The sequence below is a fragment of the Schistocerca nitens genome, chromosome 7 (genome assembly GCF_023898315.1).
Source record: "Schistocerca nitens isolate TAMUIC-IGC-003100 chromosome 7, iqSchNite1.1, whole genome shotgun sequence".
Lineage (NCBI taxonomy): Eukaryota > Metazoa > Arthropoda > Insecta > Orthoptera > Acrididae > Schistocerca > Schistocerca nitens.
This window is the reverse complement of record NC_064620.1, coordinates 622,923,161-622,949,878: the sequence shown is the minus strand read 5'-3', so window position 1 is coordinate 622,949,878 and position 26,718 is coordinate 622,923,161. Positions and strand designations below refer to the sequence as shown.

At 39.6% G+C, this 26,718-nt stretch overlaps 1 protein-coding gene across 2 annotated transcripts in view; it reads right to left on the bottom strand.

The window, feature by feature from the left end:
- LOC126195831 (uncharacterized) overlaps window positions 1-26,718 on the bottom strand; it is a 672,121-nt gene that overhangs the window by 322,093 nt on the left and 323,310 nt on the right. For both annotated transcript variants that reach the window (XM_049934505.1, XM_049934506.1), the window contains exons 10-12: window positions 21,097-21,129; window positions 6,924-7,019; window positions 3,076-3,213 (exon numbers count right to left, since the gene is read on the bottom strand). In XM_049934505.1, the coding sequence (XP_049790462.1) occupies window positions 3,076-3,213; window positions 6,924-7,019; window positions 21,097-21,129 (267 nt within the window). The remainder of the gene's footprint in view (window positions 1-3,075; window positions 3,214-6,923; window positions 7,020-21,096; window positions 21,130-26,718) is intronic.

The following is a 26,718-nucleotide window of genomic DNA, read 5'->3' as shown; positions in this document are numbered from 1 at the left end:
AACATGATTAACAGTTCTTTTATCCGACTAGAATGTCTGTATTTGTGGTCGTTTCAGAAGTTTGTCTTCCATTAACATATTTCTATGTAGTTAAGGTGGCGAGATACCAAAGTGTGCAGAATCTAATCTGTTGCCGCATCTAGTACAAGCACAGGCATTCCACACTCTGATGTGGGGCTCGAGGGCTGTTGCCTGTGCTCCTTTTAAAATTCTTTTCGAAATACCTTTATAGCCCCCAACCTCTTCTACAGCTCTTGAAAATGCTTCGACCTATTGGATAATACATTGTTCCATTGTAGGAAACATGATACAGCCTAATCACTCAGTCTAAGCAATTCTTGCTTCAGTTGATTTGTAGAAGGTAAATTTTCAGCTGAAAGAGTCTCTGCAGCTTTTTTAATACTTCTATTTACACAATGGATAACATGCTGCCCTTTATATTTTGCCTAGTGGTCTAATTGACATGAAAATTCTTGTTGGAGTTCATGAAATTATGTTCAATGAGTTTATCACAACCAGAGAACGAGCCCTCTATTGTATCAGCTAATTGGCCTGTTGTTGTTCCCACCTTCTCTCATCTAGTTCGCAAATCCTGAACTTCCTTATGAACTTCGTGTACTTCGCATGGGCACTGATCTTGAGCTTTACCAAGTTGGGCTAACGAATTAGTGATTACAGACTCCTTTTGTGATATAAATCTAAATTCCATTCGAATAGTAATCTGAATAAATGAATGTGGCTATGTCTGTCCATATCTCCATACCCGTGTCTGTGTGTGTGTGTGTGTGTGTGTGTGTGTGTGTGTGTGTGTGTGTGTGCGTGCGTGCGTGTGTGCACAAGCGAGTGCATGTCTGCTTTTATGTGTGCAAGTTAAATTGAAAACACCTTGCAAACAGTGCTTATTTTACAAAGAAGGTAGTTTTGGGATTTATGCCATCGCTAATTTTACACATTTTGGGTGTGTGAATTGGATCATACATTCTGGTGCCTCTCTCTCTCTGAAGTACACGCAGTGTTAGTACTGACAGAGATTCAGCAGTAATGCATTGCAGTAACTGCAACTGCTTATATGTGCTTGTGGAATGGAAATATCGCTATAATATCACTATACAGGGTGGTCCATTGATCGTGACCGGGCCAAATATCTCACGAAATAAGCGTCAAACGAAAAAACTACAAAGAACGAAACTTGTCTAGCTTGAAGGTGGCGCTACCATAGGTCACTCGGATATCAACTGCGTTTTTTTAAAAAATAGGAACCCCCATTTTTTATTACATATTCGTGTAGTACGTAAAGAAATATGAATGTTTTAGTTGGACGACTTTTTTCGCTTTGTGATAGACGGCGCTGTAATAGTCACAAACATATGGCTCACAATTTTAGACGAACAGTTGGTAACAGGTAGGTTTTCTAAGTTAAAATACAGAACGTAGGTACGTTTGAACATTTTATTTCGGTTGTTCCAATGTGATGCATGTACCTTTGTGAACTTATCATTTTTGAGAACGTATGCTGTTACAGCATAATTACCTGTAAATTCCACATTAATGCATAAATGCTCAAAATGATGTCCGTCAACCTCAATGCACTTGGCAATACGTGTAACGACATTCCTCTCAACAGCGAGTAGTTCGCCTTCCGTATGTTCGCACATGCATTGACAATGCGCTGACGCATGTTGTCAGGCGTTGTCGGTGGATCACGATGGCAAATATCCTTCAACTTTCCCCACAGAAAGAAATACGGGGACGTCAGATCCGTTGAACGTGCTTTGACGACTAATCCACCTGTCATGAAATATGCTATTCAATACCGCTTCAACGGCACGCGAGGTACATGCTGGACATCCATCATGGAAGTACATCGCTATTCTGTCATGCAGTGAAACATCTTGTAGTAACATCGGTAGAACATTACGGGAAATCAACATAGATTGCACCATTTAGATTGCCATCGATAAAATGGAGGCCAATTATCCTTCCTCCCACAATGCCGCACCATACATTAACTCGCCAAGGTCGCTGATGTTCCACTTGTCGCGGCCATGGTAGATTTTCCGTAGCCCAATAGTGCATATTATGCCGGTTTACGTTACCGCTGTTGGTGAATGATTTCGTCGCTAAATAGAACGCGTGCAAAAAATCTGTCATCGTCCCGTAATTTCTGTTGTGCCCAGTGGCAGAACTGTACACGACGTTCAAAGTCGTCGCCATGCAATTCCTGGTGCATAGAAATATGGTACGGGTGCAATCGACGTTGATGTAGCATTCTCAACACCGACGTTTTTGAGATACCCGATTATTGCGCAATCTGCCTGCTACTGATGTGCGGATTAGCCGCGACAGCAGCTAAAACACCTACTTGGGCATCATCATTTGTGCAGGTCGTGGTTGACGTTTCACATGTGGCTGAACACTTCCTGTTTCCTTAAATAACGTAACCATCCAGCGAACGGTCCGGACACTTGGATGATGTCGTCTAGGATACCGAGCAGCATACATTGCACACGCCCGTTGGGCATTTTGATCATAATAGCCATACATCAGCACGATATCGCCCTTTTCCGCAATTGGTAAACAGTCCATTTTAACACGGGTAATGTATCACTGGCGGAATGTTACGTGATACCATGTACTTACACGTTTGTGACTGTTACAGCGTCATCTATCACAAAGCGAAAAGAGTGGTGCAACTAAAACATTCATATTTTTTACGTTCTGCACGAATATGTAATAAAAATGGGGGTTCCTATTTAAAAAATACGCAGTTGATATCCGTTTGACCTACTGCAACGCCATCTAGCGGGCCAACCATGGCGCCATCTGGTTTCCCCCTTCAAGCTAGACAAGTTTCGTTCTTTGTAGTTTTTTCGTTTGACGCTTATTTCGTGCGATATTTGGCCCCCGGTCACTATCAGGGGACCACCCTGTATATGTATCACCAAATTTGTGTCAACAGAATGTGTAGGCGTAGACAGAATCAAAGATATAATTCACGAAGATGTTTAGACTGATTTATTTATAAATAAAACGACAGCTAATATGTGAAATATCACTTTAAAACATGGTACTCACGTGAACCACAGTAGGCTCCTTGCAGGCCCGGAGCACATGAACACAACTCTTTAGTGCAAAAAATAAGTCCTTCGCATGCACTAGACAGAAATGAACAGGGTTTTGAGCAGTTCTCTCCATATCTGTTTGGTCCACAACCTAGGACAAATTACATAAACTAATACATATCCAGACCTAAGTGAAATATCATTAAAGTGTAGTCCACAGACACTGTTGTTTGCAGAAAGAAAGGAATGTTTGCTTAATACAAACTGGCTGTCTCTCACAGTACGCGGTAAATTAGTTATTGAATCAATTAACTTGCAAATAAATTTGAAAGTTATATTCCCCGGCCTTGTTGAACTCTCGATGACAGCAACCAAATTATTTTAGCTCAGTAATGCACCTCATTAATAATACATGTGGCACAGAAATATTAAAAATGCTGATGTAGCCGGGTACAGCTCATAGTTAAAGTGGAGCCACCTCATTAAATATGTTGTGCCTTGAAATGTGGTAAGTCATTGTAGTAGAGGGTTGGGGGCGTGGTTGTACAATATAAAGCACTTATAGGTTTGTAGAAGTGCTGTGTAGCTTCGCCTAATGTAGCTGTCCCAATCTAAATGATCTTCACGTTTCGCTGCTCACAACTAAGATAGAAATATAAAGGGTAGAGCCTACAGGGAAAACATAGATTGGAATGCATACAGAACAAGTAATTCAGGACATAGGATGCATGTTTTACCCTGAAATGATGACGTTGGCACAGGAGTGGAATTCCAGATGGGGCGCAAGTAACCAGTCAGAAGACTAATGATGGAACATGTATACACCTGAATAGGCAGACTGTACATTCCTGAACTTACAGAAAATGTGCCACACTCTACACTGATCAGCTAGAACATAATGACCAGCTACCTAATCGCTGGTATGTCCACGTTTGGCACGGATAACAGCGGCGATGCGTAGCGGCATGGAAGCAGTGAGGTCCTTGTAGGTCGCTGGAGGGAGTTGCCACCACATGTTGAGCTCTGGCGCCAGTTCAGTCACATCCCAGACGTATTCGATCGGGTTCAGATATGGTAAGATGGGGGCCAGCACAGCAACTGGAACTCGCCACTGTGTTCCTCGAACCACTCCATCATATTATTCGCCACTGCTGTCGCGAAACATGATCGTCATGAAAGGCGGTACATGGTTTGCAACCAGTGAACGATGCTCCTTGGCCGTGACAGTGCCTCGCAAGAGTTCCAGTCGAACCCCGGATGCTCACATTATCGTTCCCCAGAGCATAATGGGGCCGTCACTGGCTTATCTCTGCGCCCCGCAGTACAGGTGTTGAGTAGCTGTCCCCCTAGAGGAGGACGGACTCACGTCCTCCCCTCTGTATTATGAACAAGATATCAGGATTCATCAGGCCGTGAACGCTGTACACTGCAGCAACGTCCACGTGCCCGTTTCGGTCGTAGTTGCCGATGTCGTGGTGTTAACATTTCACATGTACGAGCCGTTTATCTGTGGCGGTTCATCGTTAGGAGCCTTTAGAGCACTGCGTGTTGAGACACACTTGTACTCTACCAACCATTAAAGTCTGACGCCAGTTCCGCCACAGTTAGCCGCCTGTCCTGCTTTACCAGCCTGCCCAGCCTACCACGTCTGGCGCCTGTAGTGAGGGGTGGCCGCCCAAGTCCACGACGTCTGGACGTGGTTTTTTCACCTCGGTTCCGGCGCTGTTGAAGACACTCACCAGATCACTCATCGAACACGCGACAAGTCGTGCAGTTTCCACAATGCTCGTGCCGAGCCTCTGCGCAGTGACAACCTGCCCTCCGTCAGCTCAGACAGATCACACGCCTTCCCCTTTCCACACAGGGGATTACACGCTCACTGATACTACATCTTCCGTGCGTGTGTCCGACTAGCAGTCATTCCTTGCCACGTGACGCTACTGTCGCCTGGACGGATTTACATCGATAGTAGGTCGGTGGTCGTAAAGTTCTGGCTGATCAGTGTATACTGTTGCATAGGTCCAAGCATATGGAGCAGCTACTCAAATGTGAAACTCGCTGGAAGACATTTTCAGCGACAGAATTCAGTACATTTTTCCTGAACTGCGAATACTGGTCAAAGACAGTGGCAACAACGGCAGCAGAACCCCAGTGAAGGAAGCGTCGCAGAAGCACTGCCGTACTGCACACACACACACACACACACACACACACACAGCGATGCGGCCGGCAGTCTGAGGCTGTCTGCTGGTTAGGCTGTTGTGTGTGGGGGGGGGGGGGGGGGGGGTGACCGAGGGCAGGCAGGACGACTCGGACAGGATCTCACACAAGCTCGTTTGAGACGCGGAAAGATGATAGTTAACGCGAATGGTCAGGAGAAGCAAACCTACAGCGCTCGAGAATTGTCGCTGTCCTGCTCGACTCAGTCACGTCGAGTAAATACTCAGGCTCAGCACTGGAAAACGACGGAACATGAGGTCGGTGGTGAGGAAGGCGAACGACCGACTACTGTGCACTGGAAGAAAACAGAAAAGCTTAGCACACCTATAAGGAAGATATGGTAAGCAACGCCCTCGACACACATTTTGAGTATTGTTCAATTAATTAGGATCCCCACAGGGTCGTACTAAAGGAAGACACTGCAGAAAATCAGTGACGAGTTGCTAGATTTATAAACATTTGGTTCGAAGAGTACCAGAGTGCTACACAAATGCCCCGTGAGCTTAAAAGCGAGAGAGTACGACGACCATGGAGAACGACTACAGAACTGGCATTTGAGGCAGATTTTGGAGATTTTTACTATCAAAAACAGTCTTGATCACAATTTATTTAATATCTATTTATTTATTTATTATCAGTAGTGATTTACCACCAGGAGGAGGTTCTTACTCATTGATCTGAAGATGACCACACTGGTGGTCGAAACCAGTCACCATAATAAATAAATTGTGATCAAGACTGTTTTTTATAGTAAATATTTGTAACACATTGATCACTGTTCACTCCCACAACGTATTCAAAAGTAATTAGATTGTGGAGAGCTCTACCGCCTACACCGTTCCTCCCGTGTCAGGAAGGTGAGGGCGAAATACACGAGGTCAGGATTGGTACTGTCGGGATTGGTACAGTTGCATATAGGCATGTGGTTTTTCCTCTCTCAATTTGCTAGTGTTACAGGAAAGCCAATGTCTAGGAACGGTACAAAGTATTCTCCGCAGAAACGCTCAACAATTGCTTGTTGAGTATGTCTACGGAGATAGGAAGTTTCTGCAGAATCGCCGATGAGAGAAACATGTGGACAACATTAAAAAGATGAAGGAGCTTGCAGATGGTACACGAACGTGTGTTAAGATATCGGGAAGTAAGTTCGATCGTACCAGAGGAAAAATTTGTAAGTCAACAAGTAATGGAGGACGTTCTCTTTAAGAGCTACTCTCGACTGAAGAGAGAGGCACAGAGGAGGAAATATGGGGTGCCACACTAAATCGCTCAGAAGAGTGATGAAAAAAGTATGTGAAAAGAAAGGAATAGGTGCGGCTGTGAGGAAGCTGATAGTAAGCGTACGTTAAGAATACCCGACACTGTGGTCTGTCCTGGGTGGAGGCACATCCTGTCCCTGTATCTCCTCCCCTCAACAAGCTCCTACGTACCTCCTCATCTGAAATGAAACTAACACATAAGAGTAGAAACCGCACAAACAATGACGAAGCTGCGTTCAGCAGCGAGCTTGTCAACAACAGTCAGAACGTCGCAAATACTGCAAAATGCACAGGTCAAAGTAAACGTAAATGTATGACAGGTGCAGTACCGATCAAGTGTTACACTAGCAACTACTGTACAAAGTAAAAATAATTTTCTTACCTTCCTCGCAATACATGCCAACAAATCCTGGTGGGCAGGTGCACGATTGGGTTGTACTGCTCCACACACCCCCATTGCGACACACTGTGTCTGGATCTGCAGAAAGAATACAAGTTCTACTTCCATACGACTAAGTACTTTTAAATGACTACAGAGACTACAGTTCCGAGTCGTTTAATATAACTTCAAAAATGGACTCGAACAGCATCGTCCGCAAAAACTTTTACTTTGGCGTTAAACAGTTTTGTCCAGGTTTTGACCATCCTCAAACCCTTATACCACGATAGTAGGCGGTGGCGGTGAATGTGACTGGTGCGGTCAGAGAACTGTGTCCATTTTTAAAGTACTTTCTGCCTCACCGTTGTTCTCCACGAGAAATGTTCTGAAAAGTTACGTTTAATATAATATTAGATATATCCTGCATATGGCCATACTGGAAGGAAAAAGGAGGTGGGGCATTTCGGAAATATGGCACTGACAAGAAAGCTTATGAGGATTAGTTCCTTCAATGTAGAAGTACTGGTACAATAATTTATTAAGTGGGAATTAAGCTGAAGTCGAGGTAATATGTTGGAGGATTAACTGATATTCAGCCTCAGTGAAAAGCAACTTTTTGTTGCGTTCATCTTCACTCCACAGTAATTTCCTTGCCGCTAACTTGACATTGATGGTGACGATAATAATTTTGTCCATGTACAAAGCCCACACCTGCTACTATAGTACAGGACCATATGCTCCGCAGAAGATGAATTTGAAGAATGTTCAATGACACAGAATAATTTACTGAGATAAGCAACAGAAATTATTCAGATAATTAAGGGAAACTAAAATTTAATTGTGCTGAGGGAGTGGAATTCGGTAGTAGGAAAAGGACGGAAAGGAAATATAGAAAGACGACATGGGCTGGGGTAGCGGAATCAAATGAGAAACCACCTGGCAGAATTTTTCACGGAGCCCAATTTAGTCATTTTACATAAGTGATACAAGATTCACGAAAGAAGGCCGTGTACGCACAACTGACCTCGAGACACCAGAAGGTTTTCAGATAGACTAGATAATTATTAGGCAAAGAATTCGAAACCAGATTTTAAACAGCAAAACTTTTCCAAGGATAATTGTTAACTCGGGTCATGATCTATTGGTTAGTAACTATCGATTGAAACTGAAGAAATTGCACACAGTTTGAAGATTATGGAGACCGAATCTGATTAAACAGAAAGAACTAGAGGGAGTTGAAGTTTCAAAGGGAGCAATAGGTAACGACTAGCTGAAACATAGGGCAAGAATGCAACAGAAGACGAATGGGTAGCTTTGAGATATGAAATAGTGAAGGCCCAGTAGGAAATTTGGATAACATGCGAGATATTGAACCTAACTCAGAGAAGAAGAATACATAAAAATGCAAGTAAAACAGAATAACGACGTCTAAAAAATTACATTGGTGAGAACTGCAAAATGGCAAGGTAGCAATGGCACGACGAAAAATGCAAGGCTATTGGAACTTGAATGATTTTGCGAAAGACAGATGCCAATTATACGAACATTAAAAAGACCTTTGGAGTAAGGAGAAGCACCTATATAGACATTAAAAACTCACTTAGCAAACGATTGCCATGAAAAGAGATACAGATAAGTGCGAATGGGATGGCGCACCGTGGCTTCGCTACGAACAGTTCGTGCGTCACACAGACCGAGAATTTGGACGATTCTTGCCCGTTATCAGTATCGATATTGGCAAAACATCAAAATATGAGACAAACAGCCGTACCGTTTGATTGCATTGACACAGAAGTTTAAATTTTTTTATACCACTAAGGGAACGTAGACTTTAGTATGTTACAGATACTTACACAACTCAATTCGTCAATCCGCTCCTGAGAAAAAGGAAAGAGGGTCTCAACAGTCGCACAGACAAACGGTCGGATAACATGAAAAAAAATATTATTTTCGTCTGATACGATTATTAATAATTAACAGTTTTCATTTTCTTTCCTTTACTGCTGCTGTAAAACCTCATTTCTTGCTAAATTTCATGATTCTATTTCAACGAGAAATACGCTACAGGTTTTCGTGTGAATGTATGCGAATATCAAAGTATGTCATAAATGGCTGTATATTTAGATTGCACTGACGCTGGAGATTAATATTGTCAGTCCAACAAGGGATCATAGGCCTTTGTATATCAATAAATTTCAGTTTGAAACGCCTTCCCGTTCCTGAGAAAAAGGTGTCTCAACTGACACACATGCGGTCGTAAAACAACGGTGCGTCTGTGTGTGTGTGTGTGTGTGTGTGTGTGTGTTTGGTTTATAATTACAGATTAACAATTTTCGGATTTTCTCCTTGACCCCAACTGTGAAACTTTGCTTCAACTGAAATCACTCAACAGAGGAAAGTCCACTGGACCTAACGGGATACCAATTCGATTCTACACAGAGTACGCGAAAGAACAGCAGTGTACCGCAAGTCTCTAGAGGAACGGAAGGTTCCACATGATTGGAAAAGAGCACAGGTAGTCCCAGTTTTCAAGAAGGGTCGTCGAGCAGATGCGCAAAACTATAGGCCTATATCTCTTGACATCGATCTGTTGTAGAATTTTAGAGCATGTTTTTTGCTCGCGTATCATGTCATTTCTGGAAACCCAGAATCTACTCCATACGAATCAACATTGATTCCGGAAACAGCGATCGTGTGAGACCCAACTCGCTTTATTTGTTCATGAGACCCAGAAAATACTAGATACAGGCTCCCAGATAGATGCCACTTTCCTTGACTTCCGGAAGGCGTTCAATACAGTTCCGCACTGTCGCCTGATAAACAAAGTAAGAGCCTACGGAATATCAGACCAGCTGTGTGGCTGGATTGAAGAGTTTTTAGCAAACAGAACACAGCATGTTGTTCTCATTGGAGAGATGTCTATAGACGTTAAAGTAACCTCCGGCGTGCCACAGGGGAGTGTCATGGGACCATTGCTTTTCACAATACATATAAATAACCTAGTAGATAGTGTCGGAAGTTCCATGCGGCTTTTCGCGGATGATGCTGTAGTATACAGAGAAGTTGCAGCATTAGAAAATTGCAGCGAAATGCAGGAAGATCTGCAGCGGATAGGCACTTGGTGCAGGGAGTGGCAACTGTCCCTTAACATAGACAAATGTAAGGTATTGCGAATACATAGAAAGAAGGATCCTTTATTGTATGATTATATGATAGCGGAACAAACACTGATAGCAGTTACTTCTGTAAAATATCTGGGAGTATGCGTGCGGAATTATTTGAAGTGGAATGATCATATAAAGTTACTTGTCGGTAAGGCTGGTGCCAGGTTGAGATTCATTGGAAGAGTCCTTAGGAAATGTACTCCATCACCAAAGGAGGTGGCTTACAAAACACTCGTTCGACCTATACTTGAGTATTGCTCATCAGTGTGGGATCCGTATTAGATCGGGTTGACGAAGGAGATAGAGAAGCTACAAAGAAGAGCGGCGCGTTTCGTCACAGGGTTATTTGGTAAGCGCGATAGCGTTACGGAGATGTTTAGCAAACTCAGGTGGCAGACTCTGCAAGAGAGGCGCTCTGCATCGCGGTGTAGCTTGCTGTCCAGGTTTCTAGAGGGTGCGTTTCTGGATGAGGTATCGAATATATTGCTTCCCCCTACTTATACCTCCCGAGGAGATCACGAATGTAAAATTAGAGAGATTCGAGCGCGCACGGAGGCTTTCCGGCAGTCGTTCTTCCAGCGAACCATACGCGACTGGAACAGGAAAGGGAGGTAATGACAGTGGCATGTAAAGTGCCCTCCACCACACACGGTTGGCTGGTGTGCGGAGTATAAATGTAGTAGATGTAGATGTAGCTGTTCTTGCCAATTTTCACGGCTCTAATGAATATCTTTTGATTTCACTGAAGTATAAGCATAAAGTTTTGACACCACCAAGGGACCATAGACCTTAGTGTGTGACATAAATTTCAATTTGATTCCTCCTCCCATTGAAAAGGAAAAGTATTCTTAACAGTCGGACAGACAGGCAGACAGACAGAACGACGCATTCTTTCATAGTCTCGAGTGTCCGGAACCTCTGCAGAGCTACTGGCGCACAGTCACCATTCTTGTGAAAGAGCTTTAGCGCCAGCGCGATGTCCTTCATGGAGACAGTCAGGACTAGCTCCTCCGACGCCTACTCCGACACATACAACCACATCCACTGGTCAAATTTTCATTAGCTTTTTTATCCATATCGTTCCCCCCTTTGTCAGTAATATGCTACTCCAAGTTGCTGTCGTTCTGAGCTTTCTACAGCGTATGTACATCAGAAAGGCCACGCATCCTCAGACTTCAATGAGAATGTGTATATCCTCAGACTACAAGAATAATGTAATAAGTCATATTCCAAAGAAAATTGTTTGTGACAGCTGTGAATATTACTGGCCTGTCAGATTCAAAAGTCAAGGCTGAAAGATACTGACAAGAATTATTTACAAAAGAATGGAAAACTGGTAGAAGCTGGCCTCAGTGAAGATCAGTTTGCGGTCCAGAAAAATGTAGGTAATCTAACATTTGTGGATTTAAGGAAACTTTTGACAACGTCAATTCGAGTACAAACTTTCTTCAAATTAATCTGTTTTGAAGGTATCAGGGATAAATTATAGTGAGTGAAAGATTTTTCTAGAGTTTGTACAGATACCAGACTGCAGTTGCAATAGTCGAAATACATGAAAGGGGAACAGTGGTCTCTATTAGATACAGTAGAAGCCAGTTTGTAAATTGAGCAAGTCAAGTGAAGAAGTCTGGAAGGTAATTAAACTTCACGGACAAGCATTAACAATCTAGAGGTTAAATGACGACACTGGAGTTGTCTCTGACACCAATGAACTTGGAAGAAATGTTGAATAGAGAGGATAGTCTCTTGGAAAGAGGTTATAAAATCAGCATCACGTATAGTGAAACAAGGGCAATGGAGTATCCTAGTATCATATCAGGTGATATTAACTGCGTTAGATTAGGATATGAGGCATCAAAATCAGTCAATGAGTTTTGCTATTTGGGTAGCAAAATAATTGACAACGACAAAAATAGCAAGAGAAGATGAATTTCTTAACTTAAAACAGAAATTTAAGTGTTACGTAAGTTTGATTTCTATCGAATGTTGTCTTACACAAAAGTGCAACAGTTCCGATATGAAGAAAATGTTCAAATGAGTGTGAAATCATATGGGACTTAACTGCTAAGGTCATCAGTCCCTAAGCTTACACACTACTTAACCTAAATTATCCTCAGGACAAACACACACACCCATGCCCGTGGGAGCAGTCGAACCTCCGCCGGGACCAGCCGCCGATAAGAAAGACGTTTATGTAAGGTGGTGCTACAGAAAAACACTAAATAGGAGTTATCCAGATTGAATAAATAATGAGAAGGCACTGCCTCGAACTGAGGAAATAGGACATCTGTGCCACAACTTGACTAAAAGAAGCGTTCGATATGCACGATTCGTCTTCAGGCATCAAAGAATCGTCAGGCAGGTAATGTAAGGAAGTAGGAGGAAATCAAAGTGAGTGCAGTTTCAAATGTGGCAACAGTTACACTACTGGCCATTAAAATGGCTACACCAAGAAGAAATGCAGATGATAAACGGGTATTCATTGGACAAATATATTATACTAGAACTGACATGTGATTACATTTTCACGCAATTTGGGTGCATAGATCCTGAGAAATCAGTACCCAGAACAACCACCTCTGGCCGTAATAACGGCCTTGATACGCCTGGGCATTGAGTCAAACACAGCTTGGATGGCGTGTACAGGTACAGCTGCCCATGCAGTTTGAACACGATACCACAGTTCATCAAGAGTAGTGACTGGCGTATTGTGACGAGCCAGTTGCTCGGCCGCCATTGACCAGACGTTTTCAGTTGGTGAAAGATCTGGAGAATGTGCTGGCCAGGGCAGCAGTCGAACATTTTCTGTATCCAGAAAGGCATGTACAGAACCTGCAACATACGGTCGTGCTTTATCCTGCTGAACTGTAGGGTTTCGCAGGAATCGAATGAAGGGTAGAGCCACGGGTCGTACCACATCTGAAATGCAACGTCCACTATTCAAAGTGGCGTCAATGCGAACAAGAGGTGACCGAGACGTGTAACGAATGGCACCCTATACCATCACGCCTGGTGATACGCCAGTATGGCGATGACGAATACACGCTTCCAATGTGCGTTCACCGCAATGTCGCCAAACACGGATGCGACCATCATGATGCTGTAAACAGAACCTGGATTCATCCGAAAAAATTACGTTTTGCCATTCGTGCACCCAGATTCGTCATTGAGTACATCATAGCAGGCGCTCCTGTCTGCGATGCAGCGTCAAGGGTAACCGCAGCCATGGCCCATGGCCTCCGAGCTGATAGTCCACGCTGCTGCAAACGTCGTCGAACTGTTCGTGCGGATGGTTGTTGTCTTGCAAACGTCCCCATCTGTTGACTCAGGGATCGAGACGTGGCTGCACGATCCGTTACAGCCATGCGGATAAGATGCCTGTCATCTCGACTGCTAGTGATACGAGGCCGTTGGGATTCAGCACGGCGTTCCATATTACTCTCCTGAACCCAGCGATTCCATATTCTGCTAACAGTCATTGGATCTCGACAAACGCGAGCAGCAACGTCGTGATACGATAAACCGCAATCGCGATAGGCTACAATCCGACCTTTATCAAAGTCGGAAACGTGATGGTACGCATTTCTCCTCCTTACAAGAGGCATCACAACAACGTTTCACCAGGCAACGCCAGTCAATCGGTTGGAAACTTTCCTCATGTCAGCATGTTGTAGGTGTCGCCACCAGCGCCAATCTTGTGTGAATGCTCTGAAAAGCTAATCATTTGCATATCACAGCATCTTCTTCCTGTCGGTCAAATTTCACGTCTGTAGCACCTCATCTTCGTGGTTTAGCAATTTTAATGGCCAGTAGTGTATCTCCGGAGTTTTTTTTACCCAAGAGGATGCCATCATCATTTAATCGTACAGTATATCGTCATCCCCTCCGGAAACTAACGGCTGTAGTTTCCTTTTGCTGTCACCTGTCCGCTGTACGAGCGTAGGGAGGACATGTTGGTTGTGTTACAAGGCCTTGTAAGTCAATGATCCAGACTATTGCCCTTGCGACTACTGAAAAGGCGACTGCCCGTCTGCAAAATTTTTCTGGCCTCTCAACAGGTATTCTTCCGTTGTAGTAGCACCTACGGTGTTGACGTAAAATTAAATGTGTGTAATAATGAACCAAAAGCAGACATGCGACTGAGGTACTATGTACATGACAGTCAACGGATGATCGCAGCAAAGAAACACCCAAAGTCGAAACATGCCAGAATAGTACAAGTAACTTTGAATAACTTCTCTACCGCTTGTCGAGATATATTTGGTACATTAAAAGAGATGCAGATTTATTTTTCATAAGGGAATGGAGATTCGTAAGAATAAAAGGAACAGAAAGAAGCATAGTATAAGGAAGCAGAGTAGCGAAAAGAAAAAGAAAAGGAAACAGACAGGCAGAATCGCGCACAGGTCATAATTTCTTCTGGAGGAATAATCTTAATCCATGGAAGTGCATTCAGTCTTTGTAACTAAACAAAAGAAAGTTTGTTTTTTGCTGTGCGAGTTTCGCTTATTTTACTTATGAAGCTCATTCTGTAACTGATTCTGATGTTACTCCATGTGTGTCATCCTGGAGATGTATTTATTCGATCTGCACACTCCAGACAGCCGATTTTCGGCCTTCTTCGACAGTATTTCATTTCCAACTTTCACTGTGTATTGAATGTATTTGGTACAGGGGCGGGGGTAGATACTATGAGAAATTCCACAACGATCAGTACCGGCCCCGCTAGTGTTCTTAAACTACATATTCTCAAGTAAATTCGAAAACTGGTTCGCAGTTTGTTATGTTCGCTGGTAGCAAAGGCATACTCATCAAAATTCCAAACTACTCTGTCTTACGAAGATAGCTCAGGTAATAGCTGAACATAATGTCAGTATAAATTATAACCCCGCAATATTTCTCATTTTACAATTTCAAACAAGCCAAAATAACCTGCTAGCACCGCAGTAGTCATACAATAAATGAACCACGCTGAGTAAGTTTATTTGATGTTCAACTGGATAACAAGTTAAAACCGAGTCAACACATGGATAAAGTGATGGTGAAGCTCAGTCCAGAGGCAGAATACTACGAGTACTAACTCAGCCTCCCTGTGTGGGTCTCAGTGTGGACCTACGTACTATGATGTACACTCATGTTCAGAAAAAAAACAGGACACCTTGAACGACTACAGATAGGACGTTCATATTCAAAGGACATGTGCATTAGTATGTTCTGCAGAAATGATTGACTTGTGAACCGTGTCGGTTGGCGGGTTCAAGATCAACATAGATATCGCGGCGCAACACCACTGACCGGTAAACTGTGCCTGCGGCTCTCGTTGTCGCTATAAAGCGAAGGTAGTGGATCAGTGTAACTGGAGCAGACGTGCTGGATGCCCCGCAGACATGTGGGAGAACCGTACCGTCAAATAAGTGAGTTTGAAAGAGGGCGAATTATTGGTATAAGAGAATGTGATGCACCCATCCGTGGATTTGCTGCTCATGTAGGACCAAGTGTTTTGGCAGGGCAACGGGTGTGTGCAGAATGGTTCACGGAAGGCCGTAGAACACGACGAGATGGGTCAGGTCGCACCAACCAGACCACCTCCCGAGAACATCGACACCTCATCCGAATGGCATTGCAGGACACATCTGCGTCCTCCTCGTCTCTGGCGCAAAAGTGGAGCGGTAGAACATAATCTTACACTATTAGGGGTGACAGTCGGCCGCCGTTTATTACGGGTTACGTGCGCGTCGTTCACTTCTCTACCTACCTTTGACGAATGTGCAGAAACGCGCTAGACGGCAGCGGTGTATGGAACGACGTCACCTGGGACAGTAATGGCATCAGATAGTGTTTTCGAATGAATCTGTATTCTGTTTGTTTGGAAACAGTTCGCCGCAGACAGGGGGAGCGACATCACAGTGACAGCATAACACATACAGCTCCGACTCGAGGCCTTATTGTGTAGGATGCTACTGCATACAGCCACAAATCACAGTTGGTGCGTGTCCAGGGCACTGTGACCTAAGTGAATGACACACTGCGACCCGCCGCCATACCTTTCTGCACAACACCGCAGGCGCCATTTTTCAGCAAGCCAATGCACGACCACACGTCGATGTACCAACATGTGCCTCCTTGGTGTCACAGGCTGTCAGACGTTTGCCCTGGCCCGCCAGATCGCCAGACTTGTCGCCAATCGCAAATGTGAGAGGTACGGTGAAACGTCGGGTGCAGCGCTGCGACCCAGTGCCGAGCACCACGGATGAACTTTGGGACGAAGTGAATGCAGCAAGGGTGGCTGTACCACAGTACAGCAAAAAGTAAGAAACAGGGAATGCCTAGGTAAAGAAAATTAATATCATTCCTCCTTAAATAGAGTTGCTCCCCTTAATGTGTAATCCGACTGGTTTCACATTCGTCAAGTGTCTTTCCTTGTGGAGGTATCTATAAAACACAGTGAATGAACAAATGCATACTACGTGTACATGCATATATATATATGTACACGTAGAAGAGATCTAGAGATAGTGGAATGCTAGATATATGTTACATTATACCTCAACAGAGATTTCAGACTAGATATGTAACTACAAAAAATTTTCAGTGGCATATGAAGACTCCGATTATATCTTATTAATTATGAAATGCTGATTAAGACCAAGTAATTTACAAGAGAACAGGTACTTAGGCACAAGTATACTGTGCAATGTTAAACAAATCGAGATTGTTCAGGGCTACAAAGGAGAATTTGACTACAACTAACTGAAACATTAGTAACCAGTAAAAGAGAAGATAGCTCTTAGTGATGAAATAATTAATCCCACGGAAGACTAACTACACAAACGGAGAAGTATCTACAGAAGACCAAGGATAGGAGATAAGATACAAAAGTTTAACTAATAAGAAGGCATAATAAAGTAATAGATAGTAATAATAGAAGATACCAAAGGCGCTAAAAATGAGACTGACATATAATAAAATGTGTTAAAGACAAAATAACTTCTGGAGAAACTGAACCACTCGATGAATGCAAGACAATACGAAAAGTAGGCAGCTCTTGTAATAAAGTAACAGAAACATTTGAACAAAAAGACTTGCAAAATGAACGCAAAGAGTGCAGGTGGGATGCCCATACTGAAGAATGAAAGGAAAGTTGAATGATGAGTTAATACTTAGAGGATTCTACATAGTTCAAGAAACTCGAAGACAATGTTAGAGAAAGTAAAGGAGAAGAAATTTAGTAAGGATTGAGGGCTATGGTAAAGCGAGAGGAATTTTACAGGACACTACAAGACCTAAGCTGCACAAGGCTCTCCCTGAGAAGATTTAGGTCAACCGAAGGCAGCTGAAGTTCAGTGAATTCCAACAGTATTATAGAGATCTTTAGGGGAATCAACCGTGACAAAACTGTTCCACGTGGGATACAGGATACCTGAGGCAGGCGAAATAACCCCAGACTTATGGTAGCCTCAATTTAAAAGAATTTGGAAGATTTTGTCATGGGTACATATTGCCAATAAATCAGTTTAATAAGAAATGGTTGCAAAGTACTAACTTGAGTGGTCTACAGAAGAAAGGAACCACTAATAGGGGCAAACCTGGGAGAATAACAGTTTTGATTCGAGAGAAATGTATGCTAGTATGAAGCAATACCGACCCTCCCACCTACCTTAGAGGAAAGTTTGACGAAAAACAAACGCACATTTCTAGTGTGTTCAACTCAATAAGTCGGTTTCAGAATGTTATTTGGGACCCACTATTTGAAATTCTGGCATCATCATGTGAAATACACAGGGAGCTTAGGATATGTATGGTAACCAGACACCAGTTATAAGGCCTGAGGAAAATGGAATGTGAGCAGTAACTGTGGAACCAATGAGACAAATTTGTAGCACATGTTAATCAGCCTACATATCAAGCAAAAAGGACTCAGAACCAAAGGGAAATTGCGAAAAGGGTTGAAAGATGACAGAGAGGAAGTAACTGCCTTACGGTTTGACAGTAAGTTAGTAACTCTATAGGCGGTGATTAAAGACTTGGAAGATCAGTTCCATCTTAATTTCAAAAAACGTAAAGCTGAGGAAGTGCAGTATGGGAGAAGTGAGTAGAATGTACGAGATAGGCGAAATGCCTTCGGACTTCAAGAAGAATATAATAATTCCAAATCCAATGAAAGCAGATGCTGAAAGGTGTATAATTGAATAGTGAAGAGATGTACGTTTTTTTTTTTTTTGGGGGGGGGGGGGAGGGTTCGTCGGTCTTCTGACTGGTTTGATGCGGCCGGTCGCGAATTCCTCTTCTGCGTCAACCTCTTCATCTCAGAGTCGCAGAGCAACCTACGTCCTCTGTTATTTGCTGGATGTATTCCAGTATCTGTCTTCTTCTACATTTTTTGCCCTCTACAGCTCACTCCAGTACCATGGAAGTCATTCCCTGATGTCTTAACAGATGCCCTATCATCTCGTCTCTTCTCCTTGTCAGTGTTTTTGACATATTCCTTTCCTCTCTGATTCTGCAGAGAACCTCCTCTTTCCTCATGTTACCAGTCCATCTAATTTTAAAAATTCGTCTGCAGCACCACATCGCAAATGCTTCGATTCTCTTCTGTTCCGGTTTTCCCATAGTCCACGTTCCACTACCATACAATGCTGTACACTACACGTATATTCTCAGAAATTTCTTCGTCGAATTAAGGCCTATATGATGACATTGTTATCCAGAATGAAAGTGAAGAAGAATTACATGATGTGCTGAATGGAATGAACAATCAAATGGGTACAGAATATGGATTGACAGTAAATCGAAGGAAGACGGCCGGCCGAGGGGCCGAGCGGTTGTAGGCGCTTCAGTCTGGAACCGCGCGACCACTACGGCGGCAGGTTCGAATCCTCCCTCGGGCATGGATGTGTGTGATGTCCTTAGGTTAGTTAGGTTTAAGTAGTTCTAAGTTCTAGGGGACTCATGACCTCAGATGTTAAGTCCCATAGAGCTCAGAGCCATTTGAACCATTTCGAAGGAAGACGAAAGTAATGAGATGTAGCGGAAAGGGAAACATTGAGAAACTTATCATCGGGATTGATAGTTACGGAGTAGATGAAGTTAAACAATTCTGTTACCTAGGCAGCAAAATAACCAATGACGGACGGAACAAGGACATCAAAAGCGGGTTATCACTGGCAAAACGGCTGGAAGGTGTCTTCGCTGTATCCGTAACTGCTCACGGAATATTTTTACCTAACTAGTTTCACACGTCCGGTAAACGATAATTCTTTTATGCATATAATTTCGTCAGCTATTCGTTTCTTCTTCCCATATTTATTTAGGAACCGAAACTCCATCGTGAGGGTTTTTGTCGTTGCACAGCAGCTCCGCCATTTCAGCAAGAACTAGATCTAAAATGATTATAAGGCATAAAAACCGAGACACAGTCCCTCGACGAACTTGTATTTTCTAACCATTCTGAGATTAAAGTGACCAAATGGAAAAAAAAATTCAAATTTATCATTTCCTTTGTTTCTCATATTCCTTTCGTGGTTATTAAGTACATCGCCGGAAAAAAATTAGTACATCCGTTCCAAGATTTCTAATTCACTCAAGATTTCTTGTTACATCAATGCATATGGAGTATAGCTCAAGCGCTTCAGAGGTACTACATATCGACCCATCCAGCAACACCCGTACATTGTGTAGCCTCCATGGGAGTCGATGAAGGCGATGACTCAGACATGCAGTCGATCGTACAGGTGGCGAAGTCCTACGATGCGTTATGTCACGCCTGCTCGACCAGTACAAGTATTTCTCTAAGAGTTGTTGGTTGATGAGTAGTACGAGCCACTCCTCGTTTCATCATATGCCACACGTGCTCGTATGGAGACTTTGCTGGCCAGGGAAGATGCTACACGTCTCGCAGAGCACGTTGAGTTTCACAGGCAGTGTATAGGCGAGTCAGTCTATAGAAACAACGCGTTACATTACTGTTTCAAGAATTGCAAAAGAACTGGTCTAACCACATTCTGCATGTAGTATGCGCTAGTTAGCATTCCCTCCAGAAACACCAAAGGTTTACAGGAGTTGTGGCTTAACGCACCCCAGCCCACAAGACATAGGTATGCCTCAGAAGAATGCACCGCATGAGACAGCGCTTAACAGGTGTATGTTGTACTCGCCTAGTCCCACTGCTTATAACCAGTTCGCGACAGTTAGTGCTGACACGTCTGTGCTCACAAGACCTCTTACCTGTGCTGTACGATCTGCCACTGCTGCGCTTACAATGCGACGACCCTGGCAGGTGTCTTTGCTGTGTGGACGTCCAGAACCTCGTCTACGGGTGTGAGAATGTTCACGTGATACCAGCATTGTTGCACAATGACGCAGTACTTCCAACTTGTGAGTCGATTGTCCGAAAGGACGATTCCGCCACTCGGACGCTCACAACTTGACCCCTTTTCAACTCGTTCGGTTGGCTGTAGGAAGCACGAGTTCGCCCGTGACACGGTTACCCACTTGCTTACACATTTGCACCACACTGAGTCCTAAGACTATGAGCATTCCCTATTATAGGGTAATCAATCACATATGGTGCTCCGGTAGCAATGCCACCACACTGTCTTTTACTGGACGTCGTTGAAACTATTATCAGTTCTTATCTACTATACCCCAGGTGACATATGCCGTCATCGGATCACAATCGATGTCATCTTTCCCGGGGTACAATTTGTTGTGGTAGTGTATAGCCAGCCTACAGAATCGTGTCATACAAATTATTCAAAAACCAGATTACTGAATGTAAAACTTTGACAGTATGACGTTATCACTGAAGCATTATATTCATCAGATTTTGGATTTACAACATACAGGAGGTTTTCTGCATCTTATTTGGGACATCTGAGACAAATTTCGGTCTGGTGTGGTGCTGGCTGTGTGTTAGCAGTGTGACCAGTCATGAGCTCCTTAAAAAGCCAAGTCATTTCATAACCTAGTGAGTAACACTCGTATTATTAATTTTTCGGAGAAAAACTACTCACCAACATACAGCTGGGCGCCAACAGCGTGGTATTCTGGAAAGAAGGAAAACTGAAATGTATTAACATATGTGTAACAGAACCTACTTCAAGTTAAAGAACTTATTTCCTGAGGAATTAAGGCGTATATCTCTAATAGCGCATCTGCTTACGAGTAGTGTTGTGGGAGTTTTTTACTTTCATTCACTGATCACATGCCCAATATTTAGAGATAGTTTTCAGGTGAAGAAAGCAAAAGTTAATGGGGTGAAATTTGACTTCAGAAAATAGAATTGGAAGAATGATAACACCTTATGTTTTTCGTTTTATAGTGCAGCTAGGAAACTGTTATTGTTTATGACATAACAGATACATTAAAACAATTACCTGTGCCGCTATTATTTTCTCCCGCAGCATGTTTTGACAACTTGCACCCTTTTTTCAGGTACATTATTGGCTATATTGTTTTTTTGTTTGGTGCAAGTTGCCAGGTGTCTAATTTTAATTTCATTTTGAAGATTTTCCAGCAGAATGAACCATGTGGGTCATTATAAATATACATTTTCTTCAGTAAATAGCACACACACGAAACAGCACAAGCATGCTAAGTATGATGAAAATACATATTTATAATCAATCTCAAAATTCTGTCTGTTGGAGCAATGTAATGAAGCACATCCAGCAAACAAAATTGTGGCATAGTTACGGTGAGGCAATGAGCCCTCGAAATGCCTTGTGGGGAAAATAGAACAGACAGACACAGATAATTGTTTTATTTATTCTTTGTAAATGTGATTAGATGATGAGTTCAAACACTGAATCATTAAAGTTCCAAGTGCCCAAAGTGACATATATAATTATTATATCAATGATCATCTGTTCCAGTTCTGCTACAACTTAATAAAGAAATTAAAAAAACTTAATAAAGAAAAATTAATCGTTCTTATTCTAAATCCTGTTTACAATATTAATAATAACAATAACGAATTGAATAAAAAAACCTTTAAAAGAAATTCATCAAGTCTTTACAACAAGAAAGTTAAAAAATTAATCCAAACTTAATAAACAACAATTAATAGCTCCTATTGAGAGATCTGACAACAATATTAAAAATAATGTTAATAATTTAAAAACAAACCATTAAAAGAACTTTGTCAACTCTGTAAAACTAAAAATTTAAAAAATTATAGTAAACTTAATAAACAACAATTATTCGATGTTATAAACAGATCTGAAGGTAATATTTTTAATATTGATACTGAGAATTATTTTCAAAAGCTTCTAGTGGACATATATCAAGAAATTAAAAAAAACCACCTGAGAAATTTTTCAGGTTACAGTTTTCTAGATGATGACGATTTTTTTAAAACACCTAAACAAATTAATAGAAAAACTTCTGCTCCTACATTGGAATAATAACATGAGAAATTAATAATAATGATACAATTGTTGAACCACAAGAATTTTTTAATCAAATTAAAGAAGAAGTAATCACTAAAATAATTTCCATTTTCATTTACTCATTATGTTACATATTCTAATGGTAATTATAACAATCGTGTTATGAATACTGGCAAAGGTGCAGCAAAAAAATTCGTTGAATTGTCAAAATAAATATCTAGAGAAACTGATGAAATATATGAACAAAAAATTCTAATGATAATATCAAATAAAGATAAATTGAATTTTAGAAAAACTTGTTTTATTTGTGAATGGAATTTACTAAATGAGAAAAAAAATTAGTGATCATAGTCATTTAACAGGAAAATATCGAGAAAGTGCTCATCAAAATCCTAAGTTTCTTCCAGTTTATGTTAATAATAAAGCAAATTATGATGTACATAGTTTAACAAAGAATTAGCAATAGATAATCAAGATATGAATCAAGATATGAGCGCTATTCCAAATAATGAACAAAAATATATCTCTTTTAGTAAAAAGGTTGAGGAAGGATAAACATTAAGATTTTTTGACACATTTAAGTTTATAGTGTCAAGTTTTGATACATTACCTTCTATTCTTACACTAGAACAATTTAGAGTAACAGCAAAATATTTTAAACGTAAACAATTAGATTTAATGATTAAGAAAGGAGTTTATCCTAATGAATATATGAATTGTGAAGAAAAATTAATAGAAAGTAAATTACCTGAAAAGAATATTTTTATTCCAGATTCAATTAACGTGATCTACTGTAAACATGCAAACGCAGATTGGAAAAAATTCTGCATTAATAATTTAGATGAATTTACAAACTTATACAATGAACCTGAGGGTTTAAAACTTACAGATATTTCTAAAATTTATACGCTTATTAAATTACTGTATTAATGAATGAAATCTTACAAACTCTATCCATCTTTGTATTTTACAGCACCTGGTTTATCTAATGATTCTATGTTAAAAATGACAAAAGTTGAATTAGATATGTGAAACAATTATGAATTGGTTTTATTTCTTGGAAGAGGAGGTGGTATTTCTCAAAGTATTAAAAGATATGCTAAATCAAATAATAGCTATAAGAAAATCATTGAGCAAGAAAAACGATCATATTATATTGGAATTTAGATGCAAATAATTCATACAGTTATGCAATGTCTCAATTTTTACCATTTACAGATTTCAGATGGTTAATAACAAAATATTTTAATTTCGAAAAAAATACTTACAATATCAAATGATATTAAATATGGTTATATTTAAAAAGCCGATTTAGAGCGTCCAAAAAAATTACATGATTTACACAAAGGTTTACCGATAGCACCAGATGGAGGATATAAATCATTAACAAAATTAAATAACAAAAAAATATGTATTACATTATATAAATCCTAAACAATGTTTAAAACTTGGATTAAAATTAATGGAAATTCATAGTGGCATATCATTTGAACAATCAGACTGTTTGAAGAATACATTGATTTTAATACAGAAATGAGGAAAAATGCACATAAAGAATTTGAAAAAAATTTTGTAAGTTGAAAAGTAATTCAATATATGGAAAAAATATTGAAATAAACAAAAAATCATATACTAACAGATTCAAAAGAATATACAAAGTGCATTTCAAACCAAATTATGAATATACTATTGTTTTTTCAGAAAATCTAGTTGCAGCCCATATCAAAAAACAATAATAAAATTCAATAAACCAAGTTAAATTGAAATGAATATTCTAGGTATTCCAAAAATAAAAGTGTATGATAACAGCATTTGAGAAAAGTGATTATTCAAAAGATAATATTTATTGAATCCAGATATAAATAAGAAAATTTTAGCAACAATTAAATATAAAAATTGTGGAAAAAAGATGTTAAAGCATGTTGGTATCAGAGCAAAAATGTAAGCTTACACAGTTGAAGGCAAAGAATATGAAAAATCTAAAGGAGTTAAATAATCTGTTGTAAGAAAGTAACTTAGTTTTAGACATTCAAACATGAACTGAACACAGTTAAAAGTAGTAAAATTGTGTTAAGTTCTAAGGATGATACAGTACTATATTACTAGATGAAAATATATGGTGATTATAAAATAAAGACAAATAAAACAATAGATGATAACAATGAGTTTCTACATGAATTAAGCAGTTGTGTTAATGGTAACCCAAAAAACGAGACAAAAGATAATGATTTCTTAAGTGAACTACACAGTTGCATACAAATTAACTAAAACAAATAATGAAATAAAAAATTACTAAGTTTTTAATATTCATCAATGATGTGGTAATTTGTGATCTGTTTTCAGATATATTTTACGAACAAAGTTTCCACAATAGCAGTGAAATTTTTGATCATTCCTCTCCTTAGGGTTTTGATGATTTAAAGCAATTTCTCTTTCTTTTATTATATTAGTAGTTACAGTTATGAATATATTTAGAAGACTTTTTAACTTCTTTTTTAAATTTTTACAAGCAAATGTTTTTTATTCCAGTTATGAATAAGCTATTTTTATGTTCTCAATTATTTTCTCTATATTTTATCTGTTTCTTTTCTATACAGTAAATACAATCCACTCTTCAAAGTCTGTTCTTACTTGTAATTTTGATTTCTTTATGAAGTTCTTTTCATTGTTTGCAATATGGAGTATCACTTTATTTTTTACTTCTCATTTCTAAAGAAAAAACTTAACACTATTTGAAAAATAAAAATCTAAATTTTACTATACATAAAAGGAGTCGTTTTCAGATCTAAAAAATTAGAATCTTATTTAAAATTATAAACAAGTGTTAAAAATATTGATGAAAAATCCACAGTTTAAAGCGTAAGATATTTGTGATATTTTGGAATATGTTAATTAGAGAGGCTTTGAAAGATATTGTTTAAAGTAAATATATAAAATATATAAAGAAATAAGTGGTAGTTCTCATTTACACTTACATTCACATACAATTTTTATAAATACATATGGTTCATATTCATTAATTATAAAAACAAGAATGTCTTTTGCAGAAATTTTTCTGGGCTGGATTTATGAATAAGTTTTACCTTCAGTTCGAAAACATGGCGAATATAAAATAAAGATTAATGTAAATCAAGTCTATGAATGTCAAATAAATTATATAACAGAGCTAAATAAAATCAAGATTAATTATATTAAAAAATAAGATGAAATATTTGACAGAACTGTACAAATTTTATGTGATAAAAATGCACAAATAAATAGTTTATTACCACATGTTTTCCTCAAATAACTGATGAATAATTAAGAGCTATTACTATTATTTTATATTATATGATTATTATTACTTTTAATATGATATTCGAACACAATTCAAAACTGTTAAAAACAAATCAACATTATCAGAAATAGACTTCCAAATTGAGAAGAATATTTTACAGTTAATTATGTACCAGATTCAGGATATTGATACCAACAAACGAAAGAAACTTTAAGAATTACTAGTTTTCGAAATTATTGCAATACTTCCATTAATTATTCATGTGAATATGATGATATAACTAATGTAGCAAACGTTTCTTAAAATATAGAATTAAATTTCTAAGTATTTTTTTCATAATTGAATTCTAAATAAGTCTTATAACAGTTTTTATATACAGCTGATAAACAAAATTAATTAACACCAGTTGACTCCCAAAATTCAAATTATAAATTTTCAAATAATTTTGAAACTGAATCACTTTTGAGATCTTTATTTGAATATCAAAATATACTTGATCTTCTAAAATAAAACAATAAGCATAATGAATGTTATATTCAATACCAGACATGCTTCAATTTCCAGCAAATATCTCCATTTATATATAAAACTTTTTATTAACATTCTAAAAAAGTACTTTACTTTTATTTATTCAACTATTGTTTGAATTATCAAAACAACCATTTAACATATTCTATAGTACCTTTCTTATTAAAAACTTTTACAAGACAAACATCTGGATAATTCGTTTTTAATAGTTCTTGTTCATAAAAATTTCCTCTTCTTTCTTCACCACTTAATTATTTCAGTGTATATATCATGGATTGCAATGAATAAGATGTCGAATTTCAAAATTTCTGTCGACAATGTTGCTGGATACAGTTTGTTCACATTGTCGTAATTTAAGTTAACCGAGTATTTGTGTTATGCACTGGGTTGTGTTGTTCCGATATGTTGCGAAAGTAGCAGTGTGGATCTGGATTCATTTG